We start from the raw sequence: 21,487 nt of genomic DNA, 5'->3' as shown, positions 1-21,487 counted from the left end.
GTTGTCAATGGTGCCAGTTGGTATTGAACTAATTTCTGTTTCTTAGAAGGCAGCTGCTGTACTTTGACATACTTTAAGAAATGGGAGAACAAATCATTTTGAAAAGCAGGAAGTTTAACTAGTTTTCAAGTGCATATTTCTTCCTTGAACTATAATATCTGATCCAACACAATTGTATAGGTGAACGCAGGGGTTCCACTACATGGTAAACGCTGATCTGAGATGAACAGGTTGGAACAAGTTAATTAAGATATCCTCATCTTGGAAGTATCCAAACACCCACGTTTCTCACTGGATTTACCACACAAAACTGCACATTCAATTTTTTTATAGATTTATTACTTTAATATATATTCATAATGTAGTGATACAATTTGTCATTTTAAAAAATGGCATTGCAATGATAGATCAAGTGAGTCAACGCATGTTGACTACTCAATCCCAAGAAAATATTTCACTGGTGTTGGTGTATCGGAATATACATTTAGACCACCCCCAAAATATACATTTAAAACCAAATTCCTTTGCATAGACAAAGTTGAATGATTGTCTTCTTGGTGTTAAATAAAATATTGAAATATTTTCTGAATGAGGTTGATCAACTTAACTCAAGCACAGGTCAAATGTGGTCCCCATGCTTACAATGCGCACCACATCACCAGGACACACAAAGGGCAGGACCTTTGAACCCCAGATCTCCGCAAGAGTGAGCAGTAGTAACAATGCTGATAGTGGTTGGAGGAGAGGGGGAGGCAGAGAGACACTCACAATCTTCAAGGTTTTTAAGTCCGCTGTCCTCAGACGTAAAATCTCTCGGACAGTGCTCTGGAAACAGCCGGACACCTCCTGGGTAGAATGAGTTCAGCATGTTATGCAGCTCTGCCAGGGTTTTCGGGGGCAAGTCTTTTTTGGGGGGTTCCTCCCTTTCGTTCAGACTCCAGTGTGCTTTGGCCATCCACTGTCCAGTCTGTCCCACCTTGCTGTTGAAACAACAGTAGGCTGTCCACAGGAGAGACGGGATGTTCACTCTGTTCAGAGTGTAGTTCACAGTGCCATTACTGGGCACCGCTCCGGTCACCACAAAGCCTTTTGTCTTATTGTTATTGTCATTGCAGTTATCCAAAGGCCTTTGTCTGACTGCACTCCATACGACACCAGCTCCCACTGTTGGAGGACTCTACCTGAGCAACACTGTTGGTCAGGGTGAAATCTTGGTATCATTGTCAGACGCGTGCAAATTTGGGAACAGGTGACCTCTGTTCACCTGTTGTGTTCAGTGAGTTCCTATAGTCCTTGTTCACAGCCTGATGTGTGTAATTTACACATTTTGACTCCAGACTCATTGTCTCGTTTCCCCCTTCAAGCTGGGGTTCTATCATCCGTGTTACATTTGGTCTGCCTTTAGTAGCACCAGTGAAGGTGTAGGCTGAGAACACAGGGATCTGTTTTTTTGTGTCGCATACCTGTAGTTGTTCTTGTACAACTGGCAAATCGGCATGAAGCGGTTCTGGTCCTGGACGTTCCCATCATCCAAAATACCTGAGATATTTGGAGTCGTCTCCTCCATGAAGAATCCCTGACACACTGAAACGTCACTGAACCTCTCCACCACATGAGAGATCACAGGAGGGAGGAGAGAGAAGAGCAGAGAGATGCGTTGGCATAATCACCCTCATCATCATCACCTGCATGAAGACTATTCCACTGAGAAAGTTCAGATGCTGATACCAGTTTGTAGAGTAGACTAGAGCTGAATCTTGACTGGCTGCTTTAAATAGGTTTTCAACAGGATCCTTGAGATCGCAAGGCTGGAGGAAGTTTTGATTAATTTGCATCAGGCGAATAAGGGAAAGCCCCATGCGATAAATATTCTTCACCATCCTGGTCTCAAAGAATTTTGTATTGTTCTGTACGTAAAGTCGAGACACTCCATTTAGTATATGTTATGCTTTGAATGGCGTGTATTAATTTGTGGATGTCCATCACACATTCCTTTTTATCTTACAAATTTGCAAAACTTACAATATGTTACGAATTCTGGCTAGGTGGCTAATGTTAGCTAGCTGGCTAACGTTATCTAGGCTAAGGGTTAAGGGTAGGTTTAGGGGAAGGGTTAGCTAAAAGGGTTAGTTAACATGCTAAGTAGTCGCAAAGTAGCTACTTAAGTTTTTGCCCCAATCATCTGTATTATGTAACCATACCAAACGTAGCATATCATAGTAATTTGAGTTTCCCGGATTTACATTTACTTTGTTACGTCTAATCTATGAGACAGGCTGGTTTCACTCCTACCTCATTGCAGTTCCTTGGATGTGGATTTCTGCCATCCTGAGTTAAACATGAACTTTATATGAATAATATTGGTTAGAACAAAACAGTCTGTAGTGGATGTGAAACTCGCCAGTAGCATGTTGGCTGGAGTAAATCAGTGACCTTCACCATGAGATCTAAAGGCAACGGTTGAGCATAGAGTGACCGGATTATCTCTTGCTCTGTTGCCTAAAATGGTTGGCTTTGATTTACAAGTGGTGTTGTATAGAAGGTTACTAGTTCGATCCCTGTTCGGGGCAGCACAAAATGCACTCTTACATCTGCATTGTTCAGAGTATGTAGCCCTTTCTATGATTATGCAGTCAGGATATTACTTAGTTCTTCACAGAGGGTTGAAGGGTATCCTGACCTGACGCTGCATGAACCCTGAAGTGGGATGGGTTGGCAAAAAACTGATTCCTGAGTCGAAATCTAACCCTCACAAATCTAACCCGTCAAAGCATTTTTTCTGTAACTAAAATCTAAATGTAAAGCGCAATCATCGAACAGTCAGTGGACAATACCTTTTTTCTACAGTAGTTATTTTTGTTCACTTAGACATCCTTTCTCCTTTCATTACCCAAAATCACATTCTCTCTCACCTGAGGATCAGATGTTTCTTTGTTTGGCTTGCACTGAAAAGCAGGGGGGAAAAACTCTTAAAAATGTGTTCAGGTTTCAATCTTTGGACTTGGAAAAAGGGGGAAATTAAGAATTATTTTCTTTCCTGGTTCAATCATTGTTAGGCAACATTAGTTATGTACACATAGCCAGTCCCGGTCTCAAGCTTTCTCTCTGTTTCCTTCTCCCTCCTTCCCTCCCCTCCCACCATTTTAATGCAATTCCTAATGAAAGTTTTATGAGCTGTTAGGCTATGCGATTATGGAAAGAGTGAAAGTTCTGGTGTAGGAAAAAAATAAAATGCCACAATGAGTTTACTGCAACTTTAAAAGGACACACAGTTTAACAGAATTTACTTCAGGTGAATTTAACCATGTCCTTTTGCATTCACGGGAACTTGTTTAGGAAGCCATTGGAACTGGTAGGTCTGAGGACTTGAATTGGGTGAATGCTCTGGGGCTTTTCCTGAATATGTTTACAACAGGGGTGCATGAGTCCCCATTGGATGTTAGGCTGCTCATTTTACCCGAAATATGAATCTAGATTCATTATTGTCAAAAGTACCTCCATCTGGTTTCTCAAGCATGAAATGAGCCATTGGTTGAATTGTGCCCTGGCTGACCAGAGAATGAATTGGTGCACCTCCTGTGAAATTCTACTTATTTTTGTCTCCCCCTAGTGGTGATGTGTTGCAGTACAGTCAAGGTGAGTGTGCAAATCTCAGCAGTAGTTGCCTTGTCCAATTAACTATCACATAGTTGTGTATAGATTTCCACACTCATTGTGATCATAAATCAAAATCATATTACTGTATATTTTCCCTAAATATCTCAGGAGTAAGGGTGAAAGACCAGTGAGTCAATGCTGAAGTTGCATACTGAAAGGTCCATATTTAAGGGGTGGTTTTTAATCTTGTTTAAAGTGCAAGACAAAAAAGGTTATTGGTCATCACACAATGTTAACACATAAAACACTTAAGTGTCTATTGAATGATTTGGCCACTGGTTCCCAAGTACAGAGATTATCCTTTTCTGACCCTTAGTTTGGTGGCAGTTCCTTGGGGGTATAAGTATGTGACACAGGGGTTCAATGACTTGCTCAGACCAAATTACCACCATAGAATTAGGAATTATAACTCACTTTAGATTCACACTTTCTGTTCCATTAATTATTAAGGCTGTGCAGTCCCACAGACACTAGTCTCGCGCATCTGTGACCAATAGCCTGGGGATGAGGTTACAAACACTTTTTTTAAAGCTAGAGACTTGCTTTTGCAGCTTGCTCTTCACAATTCCTAGCACAGCATTGTGTGTAGTAGTGTATTAATGTTTCCCTTGCTCTGTGTCTAGGTGTTGCTGTGCTGCCCTCAGGGTGTCCTGTAGGTCTTTATGCTGGGCCAGGGAGCAGGCCTCCTCCAGCTTGGCCCAGCGGTAGTCCTGGTGCTCCTTCGACAACGTGACGGCCATCTTGGGGTCCCTCAGCTCCGCGAGCCAGTACAGAACCGTCTTGGGCCGCCCTCTCACCTCGTAGTGCAGCTCCTGGAGAAAGCCATCCACCACCTGCAGATGCTCCTCCCCCAGCCCTGCTTCCTCCTGCGTCTCCCTCAGAGCGGTGGTGAGATCATCTTCCCCAGGGTCTACGTGGCCTAGAGACCAGCACAGGGTTGTGTTCATTAGGCACCAAACAAAAGAAAACAGACAAACAGGGAGGGACTTCTTGGCCTTGATCAATCTGAACCTTTTTGTTTTCTGTTGCAAAATGTTTTGCTACAGTGTGCCCTAATGACATAACAAAAGGTAATGGTGTGTTTCACGATTTGGTATGGGACCAAAGATAGTGCAAGCTAGAATAGAGCATGTATTCTACACCTTATTCTGCACATTAGAGAACATGTGTCACAAAACATGACATGGGTCAGATGCCATGAATGGCATGTTTATTTTCATACTTCAGGTCTGTTTTAACAGGCGTAATGTCATGCTTATAAAACTCACAAGGGGACTATTGACAGTAGGCTACACCTCAAGTAAAGTGTTAGCTACTAAAATATGTAGCCTGCTGTCAATAGACCCTTATGACCCTCATAAGAGTGATATTATGCCTGTTATAACAGGCCGAAAGGGTATGAACACTAATATGCCACTGATATGCACCATACCTTTGGGTGGGGTCCAGTGGTGCTTGCCATATGAAGTCTGTAGGAGGAGGTACTCAATGTTGTCAGGGGGAGGTGAAGACTGTGCCAGCTGACGAAACACAATGAATCCACACGCACGCAAGGCCATCACCTGCTGAAGCACAGAAATAGTCATTACCCTCAGTGCATGAGGAAAGCATTAAGATCCCTTCACCTTTTCCACATTTTTACAGCCTTATTCTAAAATGGATGAAATTGTTTTTTTCCCCTCATTAATCTACAATACCCCATAATGACAAGGCAAAAACATATTTTTAGAAATGTTTGCAAATGCATTTTAAAAAAAACAACATTTTCAGACCCTTTACTCAGTACTTTGTTGAAGCAGCTTTGGCAGCGATTACAGCCTCCAGTCTTCTTGGGTATGACACTACAAGCTTGGCACAGCAGTAGTTGGGGAGTTTCTCCCATTTTTCTCTGCAGATCCTCTCAAGCTCTGTCAAGTTGAATGGGGAGCGTCGCTGCACAGCTATTTTCGGGTCTCTCCGGGGATGTTCGATCAAGTTCAAGTCCGGGCTCTGGCTTGGCCACTCAAGGACATTCCGAGACTTGGCCCGAAGCCGCTCCTACAGTGTCTTGGCTGTGTGCTTAGGGTCATTGTCCTGTTGGAAGGAGAACCTTCACCCCAGTCTGAGGTCCTGAACACTCTGGAACAGGTTTTCATCAAGGACCTCTTTGTACTTTGCTCCGTTCATCTTTCTCTCGATCCTGACTGGTCTCCCAGTCCCTGAAAAACATCCCCACAGCATGATGCTACCACCACCATGCTTCACCGTAGGGATTGTATTGGCCAGGTGACGAGCGGTGCCTGGTTTCCTCCAGATGTGATGCTTGGCATTCAGGCCAAAGAGTTCAATATTGGTTTTATCAGACCAGAGAATCTTGTTTCTCATGGTCTGAGTCCTTTAGGTGCCTGTTGGAAAACTCCAAGCGGGCAGTCATGTGCTTTTTACTGAGGAGTGGCTTCTGTCTGGCCACACTACCATAAAGGCCTGATTGGTGAAGTGCTGCAGAGATGGTTGTCCTTCTGGAAGGTTCTCCCATCTCCACAGAGAAACTCTGGAGCTCTGTCAGAGTGACCATCGGGTTCTTGGTCACCTCCCTGACCAAGGCCCTTCTCCCCTGATTGCTCAGTTTGGCCGGGCGGCCAGCTCTCGGAAGAGTCTTGGTGGTTCCAAACTTCTTCCATTTAAGAATGATAGAGGCCACTGCAGACATTTTTTTGGTACCCTACCCCAGATCTGTACCTCGACACAATCCTGTCTCAGTGCTCTATGGACAATTCCTTCGACCCCAAGGCTTGGTTTTCGCTCTAACATGCACTGTCAACTGTGGGACCTTATATAGACAGGTTTGTGCCTTGCCACAGGTGGACTACAATCAAGTTGTAGAAACATCAAGGATGATCAATGGAAACAGGATGCACCTGAGCTCAATTTCGAGTCTCATAGCAAAGGGTCTGAAAAGGTATTTATTTGTTATTTTTAATACAATTGCAAAAATTTCTAAAAACCTGTTATTATTGTGTGTAGATTGATGAGGAAAAATAATAATTAAATCAATTTTAGAATATGGCTGTAACGTAACAAAATTAGGAAAAAGTGAAGGGGTCTGAATACTTTCCGAATGCACGGTACATTCACAAATGCATTTATGATCACTCAAACATTAACTCCATGATGACATACTACATGACACTCCAATGATTTTGTTATTTAACAATTAGGGTGGGCTGTACTAGGCCTAGTAGAGCACACATTGATTTGAACGACTATGTTGTTGAATCATTGGCTACTGAAACTAGCCTGAGTTCGTGGTTACTGTACATACAGTAGCCACTCTAAAATGCAGCAAGCTATATAACTACATTTACAGGATTTTAGCAATGCCCCCTAATAAGCATAGACAACGCAATACAATAATTCCACATCTTCTCGCCATAACCGTAAACGGTTAACACTGAACATGGTAAACTAGCGTTAGCATGACATATTATCTTGAAAAAATTGTCGCTGGGAAAAATTGAATTTTGTCCATTGCTCGCTAGCTTGGTCTCACACTAGTCTATCATGTTTCTGAAATAAGTTATATCATTCACTACACTGACTTACTGTGCAATTACTCAAGTTACATCATAAATACTTGTAAGAAGCGCGGGTGTTGATGAACATTTCTTGATTTCAGACACTCTTGAACGTAGCTTTCCTCATTCTAATTTCGCGTTCCCATTGGCTGAATAGTTCGTGCTATTCCTGGGACGCCTAACTCTAAACCCTTACCTTAACCACATTAAATCGGAACTTCAACTCGAGGATAGCGAGAAAGTAGGCTGAATGTCCAGAGATACTTTTGAGGAAATTGGAAATTGCATTGGATAACGCACATTGTGTACGTTGCCCATGCGTCGTCAATGGGCCGCGCGTTGCATTTTGGGCAATTTGGGGACAAGGGGAGCTTTCCTTCAAGGTGTGAATGGTAGCTAGCTCAAAAACCAAACATTAATTTTGTGAACAAGAAGTACAACATTACAAATATTTTCAGAGATGTGAGATAATTAACTTGTTTGCTGTAATATCGTATAGCTTTGGAATCGGGACATTACGTATTTTCGAGGAAAAAGGGCATGTTATCATTGCGTTGGATAAAAAAACATAAATAAACGTCATTAATTAAAAACAACAAAAATGGCAGCGCATATCTCAAAGGCTTAACATAGTTAACGTGTTGATAGTTAAGATGTTATTTGTATTATGATATCTTTAGCAGGCTATCACGGAATTCATGCAATGACTGATAACAATTAAACAATTTACTAAATAATACTGATAACATTTGATGTATTAAAAAAATGGTCTTACATCAAACATTCTAGTCTGTCTGCGAATATCCACCTTGTGTTAGAGATCCAAAAAAAACAACGTGCCCACTCGGGAGAGTGAGATGGGTAGATATGACCAGCTGAAATGGGTCGGTGGGACAAGATAACGACATGGTACCTCCTTATTAGACCAGGCCACTGGGTGCGTCTAAAATCAGTTCATTACAACTTCAGTAAGAGAGGAGAACAAGCTGCTACCAAGGTAAAACGAAAACACTATGACATAATTTAAAAAAAAAATGGAAATGTGTTTTTACTTTATTAAAGAGAAAAGTGAGTAGAGAGTGATGGAGAGAGGAGGAGGGGTCGTTTTTAAAAAATTTAAACAATCTTGTTTTAAAATAAAATGCCTCTTCTATGGGTCAAATGATTATGGGCCTGAAAACTTCAGAAAGTATTCATACCCCTTTACTTGGATTTAATAGTATTTTTTTTAATCAACAATCACAAAATACTCTGTAGTCAAAGTGGAATAAATGTATATATTACATTCTTTATTTATGTAAAAATAGAATCACCTTTGGCAGCGATTACAGCTGTGAGTCTTTCTGGGTAACCTAGATTGTACAATATTTATCCATTTTTTTTAACAAAATGATTCCATCTATGTCAAGTTGATCATCGCTAGACAGCCATTTTCAAGTCTTGCCATACATTTTAAAGCTTATTTAAGTCAAAACTGTAACTAGGCCACTCAGGAACATTCAATGTAGTCTTGCTAAGCAACTCCAGTGCATATTTGGACTTGTGTTTTAGGTAATTGTCTTGCTGAAAGTTGAATTTGTCTCACAGTGTCTGTTGGAAAGCAGACTGAACCAAGTTTTCCTCTAACCCTTACAAAAAAGTCCTACAGGAATCCTGCAGAATATATATACTGCAGGAATAGGAAGTCCTGCAGGATATTGCACAGGATGTTTTGTAAGGACTGAACCAAGTTTTCCTCTAGCCCTTACAAAAAGGTCCTACAAGAATCCTGCAGAATATATATATATATATATATATATATATATATATATATATATATATATATATATATATATATATACTGCTCAAAAAAATAAAGGGAACACTTAAACAACACAATGTAACTCCAAGTCAATCACACTTCTGTGAAATCAAACTGTCCACTTAGGAAGCAACACTGATTGACAATAAATTTCACATGCTGTTGTGCAAATGGAATAGACAACAGGTGGAAATTATAGGCAATAAGCAAGACACCCCCAATAAAGGAGTGGTTCTGTGGAGGAGGCCGTAGGAGGGCAACAACCCAGCAGCAGGACCGCTACCTCCGCCTTTTTGCAAGGAGGAGCAGGAGGAGCACTGCCAGAGCCCTGCAAAATGACCTCCAGCAGGCCACAAATGTGCATGTGTCTGCTCAAACGGTCAGAAACAGACCTCATACCACCCATGAGGGTGGAATGAGGGCCCGACGTCCACAGGTGGGGGTTGTGCTTACAGCCCAACACCGTGCAGGACGTTTGGCATTTGCTAGAGAACACCAAGATTGGCAAATTCGCCACTTGCGCCCTGTGCTCTTCACAGATGAAAGCAGATTCACACTGAGCACGTGACAGACGTGACAGAGTCTGGAGCCACCGTGGAGAACGTTCTGCTGCCTACAACATCCTCCAGCATGACCGGTTTGGCGGTGGGTCAGTCATGGTGTAGGGTGGCATTTCTATGGGGGGCCGCACAGCCCTCCATGTGCTCGCCAGAGGTAGCCTGACTACCATTAGGTACCGAGATGAGATCCTCAGACCCCTTGTGAGACCATATGCTGGTGCGGTTGGCCCTGGGTTCCTCCTAATGCAAGACAATGCTAGACCTCATGTGGCTGGAGTGTGTCAGCAGTTCCTGCAAGAGGAAGGCATTGATGCTATGGACTGGCCCGCCCGTTCCCCAGACCTGAATTCAATTGAGCACATCTGGGACATCATGTCTCGCTCCATCCACCAACGCCACGTTGCATCACAGACTGTCCAGGAGTTGGCGGATGCTTTAGTCCAGGTCTGGGAGGAGATCCCTCAGGAGACCATCCGCCACCTCATCAGGAGCATGCCCAGGCGTTGTAGGGAGGTCATACAGGCACGTGGAGGCCACACACACTACTGAGCCTCATTTTGACTTGTTTAAAGGACATTACATCAAAGTTGGATCAGCCTGTAGTGTGGTTTTCCACTTTCATTTTGAGTGTGACTCCAAATCCAGACCTCCATGGGTTGATAACTTTTAATGACGTCAGACCGAGGCTCTGCATCTGTCCCCATGCTCCTAGATCTTAGTGCCGCTTTTGATACCATCGATCACCACATTCTTTTGGAGAGATTGGAAACCCAAATTGGTCTACACGGACAAGTTCTGGCCTGGTTTAGATCTTATCTGTCAGAAAGATATGTTTGTCTCTGTGAATGGTTCGTCCTCTGACAAATCAATTGTAAATTTCGGTGTTCCTCAAGGTTCTGTTCTAGGACCACTATTGTTTTCACTATATATTTTACCTCTTGGGGATGTTATTCGAAAACATAATGTTAAATTTCACTGCTATGCGGACGACACACAGCTGTACATTTCAATGAAACATGGTGAAGCCCCAAAATTGCCCTCGCTAGAAGCCTGTGTTTCAGACATAAGGAAGTGGATGGCTGCAAATTTTCTACTTTTAAACTCGGACAAAACAGAGATGCTTGTCCTAGGTCCCAAGAAACAAAGAGATCTTCTGTTGAATCTGACAATTAATCTGGATGGTTGTACAGTCGTCTCAAATAAAACTGTGAAGGACCTCGGCGTTACTCTGGACCCTGATCTCTCTTTTGAAGAACATATCAAGACTGCTTCAAGGACAGCTTTTTTCCATCTACGTAACATTGCAAAAATCAGAAACTTTCTGTCCAAAAATGACGCAGAAAAATTAATCCATGCTTTTGTTACTTCTAGGCTCGACTACTGCAATGCTCTACTTTCCGGCTACCCGGATAAAGCACTAAACAAACTTCAGTTAGTGCTAAATACGGCTGCTAGAATCCTGACTAGAACCAAAAAATTTGATCATATTACTCCAGTGCTAGCCTCCCTACACTGGCTTCCTGTTAAGGCAAGGGCTGATTTCAAGGTTTTACTGCTAACCTACAAAGCATTACATGGGCTTGCTCCTACCTATCTTTCCGATTTGGTCCTGCCGTACATACCTACACGTACGCTACGGTCACAAGACGCAGGCCTCCTAATTGTCCCTAGAATTTCTAAGCAAACGGCTGGAGGTAGGGCTTTCTCCTATAGAGCTCCATTTTTATGGAATGGTCTGCCTACCCATGTGAGAGACGCAGACTCAGTCTCAACCTTTAAGTCTTTACTGAAGACTTATCTCTTCAGTAGGTCCTATGATTAAGTATAGTCTGGCCCAGGAGTGTGAAGGTGAACGGAAAGGCTGGAGCAACGAACCGCCCTTGCTGTCTCTGCCTTGTCGGTTCCCCTCTTCCCACTGGGATTCTCTGCCTCTAACCCTTTTACAGGGGCTGAGTCACTGACTTACTGGTGTTCTTCCATGCCGTCCATGGGAGGGGTGCGTCACTTGAGTAGGTTGAGCCACTGACGTGGTCTTCCTGTCTGGGTTGGCGCCCCCCCCCTGGGTTGTGCCGTGGCGGAGATCTTTGTGGGCTATACTCGGCCTTGTCTTCGGACGGTAAGTTGGTGGTTGTAGATATCCCTCTAGTGGTGTGGGGGCTGTGCTTTGGCAAAGTGGGTGGGGTTATATCCTGCCTGTTTGGCCCTGTCCGGGGGTATCATCGGATGGGGCCACAGTGTCTTCTGATCCCTCCTGTCTCAGCCTCCAGTATTTATGCTGCAGTAGTTTATGTGTCGGGGAACTAGGGTCAGTCTGTTACATCTGGAGTATTCTCTTGTCTTATCCGGTGTCCTGTGTGAATGTAAATATGCTCTCTCTAATTCTCTCTTCTCTCTTTCTTTCTCTCGGAGGACCTGAGCCCTAGGACCATGCCTCAGGACTACCTGGCATGATGACTCCTTGCTGTCCCCAGTCCACCTGGCCATGCTGCTGCTCCAGTTTCAACTGTTCTGCCTGCGGCTACGGAACCCTGACCTGTTTCACCGGACGTGCTTGTTGCACCCTCGACAATTACTATGATTATTATTATTTGACCATGCTGGTCATTTACGAACATTTTAACATCTTGACCATGTTCTGTTATAATATCCACCCGGCACAGCCAGAAGAGGACTGGCCACCCCTCATAGCCTGGTTCCTCTCTAGGTTTCTTCCTAGGTTTTTGGCCTTTCTCAGGAGTTTTTCCTAGGGAGTTTTTCCCAGCCACCGTGCTTCTTTCACATGCATTGCTTGCTGTTTGGGGTTTTAGGCTGGGTTTCTGTACAGCACTTTGAGATTTCAGCTGATGTACGAAGGGCTATATAAATAAATTTGATTTGATTTTGATTTTGATAAATTGGATTTCCATTGATTATTTTTGTGTGATTTTGTTGTCAGCACATTCAACTATGTAAAGAAAAAAGTATTTAATAAGATTATTTCTTTCATTCAGATCTAGGATGTGTTGTTTAAGTGTTCCCTTTATTTTTTTGAGCAGTATATTATATATAAATATATATATACTGCAAGAATAAGAAGTCCTGCAGGATATCGCACAGGATTTTTGGGGCCACTTTCCTATTGGACAATCCTTGCAGGAATCCTGCAGGATCCTGTCAGAATCATGCCGGTAGTCCTTCAGGAAAACAATCCAGCAAGATTCCTGAAGGACTTTTTTGCAAGGAAGGATTTTACCTGTGCTTAGCTCTATTCCGTTTCTTTTTATCCTAAAAAACTCCCTAGTCCTTGCCGATGACAAGCATACCCAATCACCATTGGCCTCGTGAAATCCCTGAGTGGTTTCCTTCCTCTCCTGCAAGTGAGTTAGGAAGGATGCCTGTATCTTTGTAGTGACAGGGTGTACTGATAAACCATCCAAAGTGTAATTAATAACTGCACCATGCTCAAAAGGATATTCAATGTCTGTTTTTTTCAACCATCTACAAATAGGTGCTCTTCTTTGCGAACCATTGAAAACCTCACTGGTCTTTGTGGTGGAATCTGTGCTTGAAATTCATTGCTTGACTGAGGGACCTTACAGATAATGGTATGTGTGGGCTACAGAGATGGGGAAGTCATTTTAAAATCATGTTAAACACTATTAGTGCACACAGAGTGAGTCCATGCAACTTATTATGTGACTTGTTAAGCATGTTTTTACTCCTGAACTTATTTAGACTTGCCATAACCTTATTCTATATATTATATAACCTTATTCTAAGTATTAAGAATACTTGTTCTATTAAGTAGAATACTTATTCAGCTTTTAATTTTTTATTAATTTGTAAACACTTCTAAAAACATAATTCCACTTTGACATTATGGGGTATTGTGTGTAGCTCAGTGACACAAAATCTAAATTTAATACATTTTAAATTCACAACAAAATGTAGAAAAAGTCAAGGGGTGTTAATACTTTCTGAAGCCACTATAAATAGGCCTATATTATTTAGAATGCATCAGGTGATTCATATTTTTGCAACAGGAAATATGCAGCTTAGTACATGGCATGGTTTTGCCAGAGGGTATTGGACATGTGGCACAGACTCCTGCTGCTCTTACTATTTATGTGCTCTCAGAAATTACTCAACTTGAACTGATATGCTCATTATTCCGCTCTGTAATACATCAAACACTTAAGGGTCAGAATCCATCAAGTAGCCATGAGAGATTTTCTACACTGTCACTTAAATTATATGGACATACTCACAGACACAACATATTAGTCACAAAGTCATCACTTTGTAATTCATGTTTTGAAGATGTGAGAAATCAAATACTTTATGTATTGCATCTGCCTTTTAGGCCAAAGCATTTTGTTACCATTTATGTACACACCATTAAATATTGAACTTTTTTAACTCTGTTAGGACAGTTGAAAGCTATGCTAAAAATCTCACATGTTTTTCTACACTATGTAAGCAGTGTTTGGAATATCAGCATATCCATGGAGGAGAGGGAAGAAAGACAAGAGCCTGCAACAGGTTCACACTTTGTGGGCAAGAAGGAGGACCTGATAAAAGCCAAGCGGTCGTTCAGGACCGTGGAGGGCCGGGACATACTTGTGCTCTGTCACCAGGAGATATTCTACGCTCTGGACTTCCACTGCTACCGTGAGTAGAATAACTGCTCCTTCATGTGCCTGAGTACCAGATCTGTTTGTGCCGTCATTCAAACTTACTTTTTGTTATGTTTTATTTTGACTTAATTTTTAGAATACTTTTATCTTGGACCATCATTCTATCCCCCACCCAGCAACTCCACTTCCACTTGTCTCTAATTCCACATCCTGATCATCTTGATCAGATCACAAAAAACACATATTGTGCAAGGTGTTAACAGGGCTTTTGTTTGGTGTGACAATGACATCAGAGTTGGGCAAGACAGCAAACAGATCTGTGACTCGAGCTAGCTTTGAAGATGCATTCTGCATAATCTTCAGTAGCTGTTATATATGTCAAAAGTGGTATCAATCAGGGCCTCCGGGAGACCCATGAGGCGGCGCACAATTGGCCCAGCGCTGTCCGTGTTAGGGGAGGGTTTGGCCAGCTGGGATTTCCTTGTCCCATCGTGCTCTAGCGACTCCTTGTGGCGGGCCGGGCGCATGCAAGCTGAGTGCAGTCGTCAGGTGTTTCTTCCGACACATTGGTGCGGCTGGCTTCCAAGGTTAAGCAAGCAATGTGTTAAGAAGCAGTGCGGCTTGACAGGGTCGTGTTTCGGAGGACTCGTGGCTCTCGACTTTCGCCTCACCCAAGTCTGTACGGGAGTTGCAGCAATGAGATAAGACACTAACTACTAATTTGATATCACGAAATTTGGGAGAAAAAGGGGTTAAAAATAAATAAATAATAATAAAGTGCTATCAATCTACTGTAATTAAATAAATGCTCTTGGGGAGCATCTCTCGACCACTGTGGTAGATTTACGTCACTATCTATGGGACATTTTCCCACATAACATCGGTATGGTTACAGTGCCATAAACTGTTTGCTTATTCTGCAATACTCTGATCTTCTCCTCTTTGGACAGATGCTGGAGGACCATTGCAAAATGGAGACATAGAGGTAAATTACCTAGTATTGTAATCTATTTAATCTTTGTTGTAATCAATATCTCAGGTGCCACCTACAGTCGTGGTGCCCTTGAGCAAGGCACACAAACCCCAAACTGCTCCAGGGTGCCTAGTGTGCCTGTGCCTGTCGGTGTTTGTGTCGTGTGCTGGGTTTTTAACAGTGTCAGCAAATAAATCATTGGTTTCTATCGTAAATAAATATAACATTGTTGCATATCTTTCACATTTTCAGTTTGCTCCTTTATTCATGCACCTTGGTTGGAAACAAGGTACTAGTGACCAGAGGAGGCTGGTGGGAGGAGCTATAGGAAGACTGTCTCATTATAATGGCTGGAATTGAATGAATGGAAAGGAGCCAAACATATGGTTTCAATATGTTTGATACTGTTCTATTAATTCCATTCCAGACATTACAATGAGCCCGTCCTCCTATAGCTCCTCCCATCAGCCTCCTCTGCTAGCGACATATATTTTCCTCTGTACATATACGCTCAATCTAAATTGATAAAGACCTTATCGTCTTAATTTGGTTCTTCTTGCAGGAATTTGACGGCAAACTGTGCATTGTGTGTCCAAAGCACAAGTTCAAGATCTCTCTCGCCAAGGGGGAGAGCATCTATAGGGCCACCAACCCCTATGACCCTGTGCCGACACCAAGGTGGTACTCCAAGGGCATCAAGCAAAGAATCCACACGGTGACCGAAATCTAAGGCCACAACCTCCTGATTGGCTGCATGTCAATAGTCTAAAGTTGCTTCCTCTCCTCGCTTTCTCATCTGCACTGATCTGAAGGGAAGGTGAAAGAGGGAAGGAGGCCTGGAGAGGATGCCACGTCAAACTATTAATATACAGTTGGGGGTTTTCCTGAAGTTTACTTGTATTCAAATGGGGATGAAGTATTTATGGCAACCCCGACCTTTGACATTTGATTCATGTCCAGATGCGTAAGTGGCAAATCAGATCACTGACATAAAAATGCTAAAGGCAGGATTTGACTGAACTAAAAACGACTAACTACATGTCTCTGTCCTTAATGTGTGGGGTAGGGGTTTCTGTTTTTTTTGTTGAACATTTGACTTGTAGCTCCTTCTCAAGTTGGATGAGTTAAGTCTACCTGGAAACACAGGAGGTTGGTGGCACCTTAATTTGGGAGGGCAGGCTCGTAATAATGGCTGGAGCGGTTTCCATGTGTTTGATGCCATTCCATTTGCTCCGTTCCGGCCATTATCATGAGCCTGCCCTCCCCAATTAAGGTACCACCAACTTCCTGTGTTTCCAGGTAGATTTAACTCATCCGACTTGAGAAGGAGCTACAAGTCAAATGTGAATTATTATTGTATTTCATTATCAAATGTCCATTATTATTTATATTTATTAAGGATCCCCATTAGTCCCTGCCAAGGCAGCACTACTCTTCCTGGGGTCCAGCAAAATTAAGGCAGTTATACAATTTTAAAAACATTACAATACATTCATAGATTTCACAACACACTGTGTGCCCTCAGGCCCCTACTCCACCACTACCACATATCTACAATACAAAATCGTACGTGTGTGTGTGTGTGCATATGCATGTGTCTGTGCCTATGTTATGAGCCGTCCTCCCCTCAGCGGCTTCCTCTGCCTGAAAAGCACAAGACTCCTGTGGTTCAGATAATAAAATGAGTGCTGATGGCTTGTTTTCCTCTGGTTTAGATGTGTACAGATGTAGAATCTTAATTTAAGCAGTTACTCACAGCAGGAAAATAATCCCTCAGCAACAGGAAATATGAATTAGTGTGTGGATTATAATGATACTTTTTGCATGGATTGATACATTTTTAGTTTGGGCAAATCAAGTTTGACTTTTTAAAGTGGAAATTACTAATTTTATAAGCTTTTTTAAAACCTTGAAGACACTACAAGTTTGTATTTACTGCTGTGCAGGATGTTTCCTGCAACAACAGGGCGATACAATTAAGATCCTACATCTGTAGCAGCCTATAATCTAATGGCTTTATATTCCAATGAGGATGGGTAAGTAAGTAGGCCCACATAAAATGTGTATTCAGTCCTTTACAGCAGCGTTGAAATCCCCTCTCTCGTTCTCAGGAATAGGTACATATTGATATTGTTACCATTAAACTGAATGATTGAAATCCCCTCTCTCGTTCTTAGGAATAGGTACATATTGATATTGTTACCATTAAATTGAATGTGTGGAAAGGAAAACTAGGCCATTGATTCAAACCCCCCCTGAAGTGGTTCTCTAACCTAATATAAACCATTGACCAAAAAAAAAAATAACAACACACGTCTTGGGATTGAATTGTTTTTCATGTCGATGTTATGATTGGACTGCATGAGGCGGTCACGGGATGATGTTTCTCTCCACAGGCTGCGGTAGCGCGCAGTCAACTCATCAGTCCTTGGTCGACATGGGAGATGTGAGACCGGTCCCATGCTCTCCCTCACGGCAGCGCTGGGGTTAGCTGAGATGCTTGGTGCATCCCCGCACTTCCAGCTGCTGGAAAAGCCAACATGGTCCCCGGCTCACTCCTGCGCCCGAGGTTGGCCGCGCATGACCTCTGGGAAAGCTAATTTTGCCGTGAGGGGGTTAACAACTGAAGTTCAGTCCTTGTGTGTCACCAAAATACGTTAAGTGTTTTATCCCATTTACTCAGGTTAGCCTATTTTTGGTAGGTGAAGCACCCTTGTTTCTAGAGTAGGCTAAAGGTTTCTGTACGGTTGAAATAAACAGACCTATTGAGAAGAACTCGTGTAACATTGTATAGGCCCTACCTAGTCCAAGTTAATTTGACCGCTTGGCTGTTGAGATGTTTATATCATTGCTATAATTTCAGAAATATGGGTAGGCCTAGGCTATAGTCACCTGGGAGGGGTTGGATGTGTTGTCTCTGGACCATTCCTCTTTGACCTCGTCAAACACATTGATGACGATCCGCTGCAACACCTGGGCTATAATAAGGCAAGTATATTATTGCAATATAGGTTAATATGGTACATTTGGGTCTAGAAAGGATAGCCAATAGACCTGTGTCGGTTACCTCTCTCTGAGAACGCTTTCAGCAGGTTGCCGCAAAACCAACCCAGCTGCTGCATTGATGACCTGCAATAATACCAAAATATTTTATCCATATAGACCTATACTGCAATTTTAACTTTAAACTGCGAATAGGTTGCCTACAAGATTAAATGAACCATTATTATATCCTAAGCAGCAAATTAACATTATCCCCAAGATATTTATTTAAGAAAAATATATAAATTACAAGAAAAACTTTCTAATGAGATGAAATGTGAACCAAAAACATGGGGGAAAGAATTGTGACATGGACATAACCATATGATATTTATATGAAACATCCTACATGTTCTAACCTTGCATGTGTCCCGGGTGTTCAACACCAGAAGAAGAAAAACAGCGAAATAGAAAAACAACGCACATAACATAAAGAGATGACGTCCATCTAGATGTCATAGTGGACCTACGCAATGTGTAGGTCTACTCATGTTTAGTAGTGGGATGGGCCAACCAAAAAGAGTCCAATAGCAGTATTGCAATAGATTTTTTTGCCTATTTATTTCACAATTCAAATTGTCAGGGGAATGGGAACAATAGCAAAACCATGGCAGAGTCTGTCAGCAGGCCAAGCTTCCTACAGCCCAAGCCCCACCCATTGTTGCATGGTCATGGTGATGTTATTTTAGTTCGCACTGATCAAGGCACTGTCCATGGTAGGCTACTGAATGTTTGTGCCTGGGGCTAGTAAACTGCTGTTGCAGGCCTCCTGGCAGCATGATGTTTCTTGGCAATCTATACTGAACAAAAATATAAACGCAACAATTTCTAAGATTTTACTCAATTACAGTTCATAGAGGGTAATCAGTCAATTGAAATAAATTCCTTAGGCCCTAATCTTTGGATTTCACATGACTGGGCAGGGGCGCAGCCACCCACTGGGGAGGGGGACCTAACCCCTGCAGAGTCAGGCCCAGCCAATCAGAATGAGATTTTTCACCACAAAAGGGCTTTATTACAGACAGAAATACTGCAAAATTCTCTAAAATGACGTTGGAGGCAGCTTATGGTAGAGAAACAAACATTCAATTATCTGGCAACAGCTCTGTTGAACATTCCTGCAACTGAGCAAAGGGACAAGTACGTTAGAGTGTCTGGTTTGAGAAACAGACGCCCTACACGGACTTGTGTAGGGCGTCCGTTTCTCAAACCAGACAACTGGCAGCTTCATTAAATAGTACCCGCAAAACACCAGTCTCAACGTCAACAGTGAAGAGGCGACTCCAGGATGCTGGCCTTCTAGGCAGAGTTGCAAAGAAAAAGCCATATCTCAGACTGGCCAATAAAAAGAAAAGATTAAGATGGGCAAAAGAACACAGAGTTCCTCTGCCCAGTGTCTGTGTTCTTTTGCCCATCTTAATCTTTTCTTAATGTGCTTTTCTTTCAATAAAAAAAGAACATTTCTAAGTGACCCCAAACTTTTGAATGGTAGTGTACATATGAGATGAGTAATGCAAGATATGTAAACATTATTAAAATGGCATTATTAAAGTGACTAGTGATCCATTAAATAAAGTGGCCAACGATTTCAAGTCTGTATGTAGGCAGCAGCCTCTCTGTGTTAGTGATGGCTGTTTAACAGTCTGATGGCCTTGAGATAGAAGCTGTTTTTCAGTCTCTCGGTCCAAGCTTTGATGCACCTGTACTGACCTTGATTTCTGGATAATAGCGGGGTGAACAGGCAGTGGCTTGGGTGGTTGTTGTCCTTGATTATCTTTTTGGCTTTGATTACCGTCGTGGGTGATGGAGCCGCTTGCGCTGCCTTACGGAAGACATCCTCCTTCTCCTGAAGATAGTGGCATTTAACTACTATGGGTCTGGACAGCTCCCCATTCTTCAGTGCGGACTGTATGCTTCTGTGCGCATGGTCAAGGGTGGGGGCGTAATCGAGGCCTAGACTTTCCTGTAAAAGTTTAGCTATGGACAGGCTAGGCCGCATTCCGCCTACGGTCTCGAGTCCCTCTCTCATGCCGAAAATGTGACCGTTCCCCCGGCGCTGTCTGTTCTCGAGGTCCTCAACCTTGGAAGTGAGTTTGATGACATCTGATGATAGCCGGGTGACTTGCTATTCCAGTGTCACCACTTTGTCGGAGTAAATATTTGCGCCATCTTCCAGGCTATTCAGACGGATGTCATGTCTCGAATCCTTAACAGAGTCGATCTTTATGTTGACCTCGGTGGCGAGAATAGCTATTTGTGTGGATAGGTCAGTGGATAGTGACTCCACCTTAGCCAGCAGTCTGTTCAGATTTAATGATAGCCGCCATTACCATGGCTAGGTCGGGGGGATCAGAGTCCGTGTCAGGTGAGCCCGAGACTTCAGCAGAGACTTGCTCTTTTGTGGCTCGCGGCCGTTGTTGTCTCGACATTTTACGATTAAAAGGCCAAAAATGTCCGAAAAAAAGCCTGATTAGTAAATTGGGTTCGATTCCAAATTAAATGTTACAAAATTAGCACGGTGGGGGAGATGTTGGTCAAGTATTAAAAGTAAATTGTTCGCCCTTGATCGGAGCACCGAGAAAATGCGTCTTCACATGTTGCTGCTCACCAGCGCCCCCAAGCCTACTACTGTTGTGTCGTCTGCAAACTTGATGATTGAGTTGGAGGAGTGCATGGCCACGCAGTAATGGGTGAACAGGGAGTACAGGAGGAGGCTGAGCACGCACCCTTGTGGGGCCCCAGTATTGAGGATCAGTGAAGTGGAGATGTTGTTTCCTAGGACCCACTTGCACAGGGTGGGGTTGAGACCCAGGGCCTCAAGCTTAACCTGTCTGGGCTAGGGGGCAGTATTTTCACGGCCAGATGAAAAACGTACCCAATTTAAACAGGTTACTACTCTGTCCCAGAAACTAGAATATGCATATTATTAGTAGATTTGGATAGAAAACACTCTGAAGTTTCTAAAACTGTTTGAATGGTGTCTGTGAGTATAACAGAACTCCCATGGCAGGCAAAAACCTGAGAAGAATCCAAGCAGGAAGTGGAAAGTCTGAGAATTGTAGTTCTTCTACAATTGTAGTTCTTCTACAAAAGATTGATTTTAAACAGCGTTTGACATGCTTCTAAGTACGGTAATGGAACATTTTGACTTTTCGTCTCTGCTTCCGCGCTCGCGCGTTATGCCTTTGGATAAGTGATCTGTACGCACGAACAAAACAGAGGTATTTGGACATAAATATGGATTATTTGGAACAGAAACAACATTTCTTGGGGAAGTAGCAGTC

At 42.7% G+C, this 21,487-nt stretch overlaps 3 protein-coding genes and 1 long non-coding RNA gene across 13 annotated transcripts in view; 2 read left to right on the top strand and 2 right to left on the bottom strand.

Annotated features, from left to right (window-relative positions):
• Window positions 1–3,244: 3,244 nt before the first annotated feature.
• Window positions 3,245–8,165, bottom strand: nudt2 (nudix (nucleoside diphosphate linked moiety X)-type motif 2). Of its 6 annotated transcripts, none has more exons than XM_029693267.1 (3): window positions 7,987–8,165; window positions 5,090–5,222; window positions 3,245–4,576 (listed from the first exon to the last, which is right to left on the bottom strand). In XM_029693267.1, the coding sequence occupies exons 1-3, from the start codon at window positions 7,993–7,995 to the stop codon at window positions 4,254–4,256; spliced, it is 465 nt and encodes a 154-aa protein (XP_029549127.1). In that variant the 5' UTR covers window positions 7,996–8,165; the 3' UTR covers window positions 3,245–4,253. The 6 variants fall into 6 exon arrangements, with proteins under 6 accessions (XP_029549127.1, XP_029549128.1, XP_029549130.1 ...); XM_029693268.1 differs by having other exon boundaries at window positions 5,090–5,219; XM_029693270.1 differs by lacking the exon at window positions 7,987–8,165 and adding an exon at window positions 7,408–7,540.
• Window positions 7,515–16,200, top strand: LOC115150210 (Rieske domain-containing protein-like). Of its 5 annotated transcripts, XM_029693278.1 has the most exons (5): window positions 7,515–7,594; window positions 14,035–14,222; window positions 15,139–15,173; window positions 15,414–15,450; window positions 15,724–16,200. In XM_029693278.1, the coding sequence occupies exons 1-5, from the start codon at window positions 7,539–7,541 to the stop codon at window positions 15,729–15,731; spliced, it is 324 nt and encodes a 107-aa protein (XP_029549138.1). In that variant the 5' UTR covers window positions 7,515–7,538; the 3' UTR covers window positions 15,732–16,200. The 5 variants fall into 5 exon arrangements, with proteins under 5 accessions (XP_029549138.1, XP_029549133.1, XP_029549134.1 ...); XM_029693273.1 differs by lacking the exon at window positions 15,414–15,450; XM_029693274.1 differs by lacking the exons at window positions 7,515–7,594; window positions 15,414–15,450 and adding an exon at window positions 8,134–8,208.
• A 962-nt stretch (window positions 16,201–17,162) lies between these two features.
• LOC115150207 (uncharacterized) lies at window positions 17,163–20,191 on the bottom strand. The gene is made up of 4 exons (XR_003867070.1): window positions 19,914–20,191; window positions 18,229–18,290; window positions 18,054–18,139; window positions 17,163–17,757 (listed from the first exon to the last, which is right to left on the bottom strand). It is a non-coding gene; the product is annotated as an uncharacterized LOC115150207 (long non-coding RNA).
• A 16-nt stretch (window positions 20,192–20,207) lies between these two features.
• The window catches only part of rhobtb3 (Rho related BTB domain containing 3), a 46,841-nt gene continuing 45,561 nt past the window's right edge, over window positions 20,208–21,487 (top strand). Inside the window, exon 1 of the mRNA XM_029693262.1 lies at window positions 20,208–20,290. The gene's annotated coding sequence lies outside the window, so the exon portion shown is untranslated. The remainder of the gene's footprint in view (window positions 20,291–21,487) is intronic.

Source organism: Salmo trutta, chromosome 16, assembly GCF_901001165.1.
Source record: "Salmo trutta chromosome 16, fSalTru1.1, whole genome shotgun sequence".
NCBI classification, from domain to species: Eukaryota; Metazoa; Chordata; class Actinopteri; order Salmoniformes; family Salmonidae; genus Salmo; species Salmo trutta.
Note: the sequence above shows the minus strand (reverse complement) of the source record. Positions and strands in the feature narration are given on the sequence as shown.

What these genes read in the sequence shown, in the direction of transcription:
- LOC115150210 (XM_029693273.1), top strand. Translation starts at nt 7,539, where the DNA reads ATGGGCCGCGCGTTGCATTTTGGGCAATTTGGGGACAAGGGGAGCTTT. An exon ending in AAGGGGAGCTTTCCTTCAAG is followed by an intron (nt 7,595 to 14,034) that starts GTGTGAATGGTA and finishes CTATGTAAGCAG; the next exon opens with TGTTTGGAATATCAGCATAT. An exon ending in TCTGGACTTCCACTGCTACC is followed by an intron (nt 14,223 to 15,138) that starts GTGAGTAGAATA and finishes CTCTTTGGACAG; the next exon opens with ATGCTGGAGGACCATTGCAA.
- nudt2 (XM_029693267.1), bottom strand. An exon ending in CCACTGGACCCCACCCAAAG is followed by an intron (nt 4,577 to 5,089) that starts GTATGGTGCATA and finishes GCTGGTCTCTAG; the next exon opens with GCCACGTAGACCCTGGGGAA.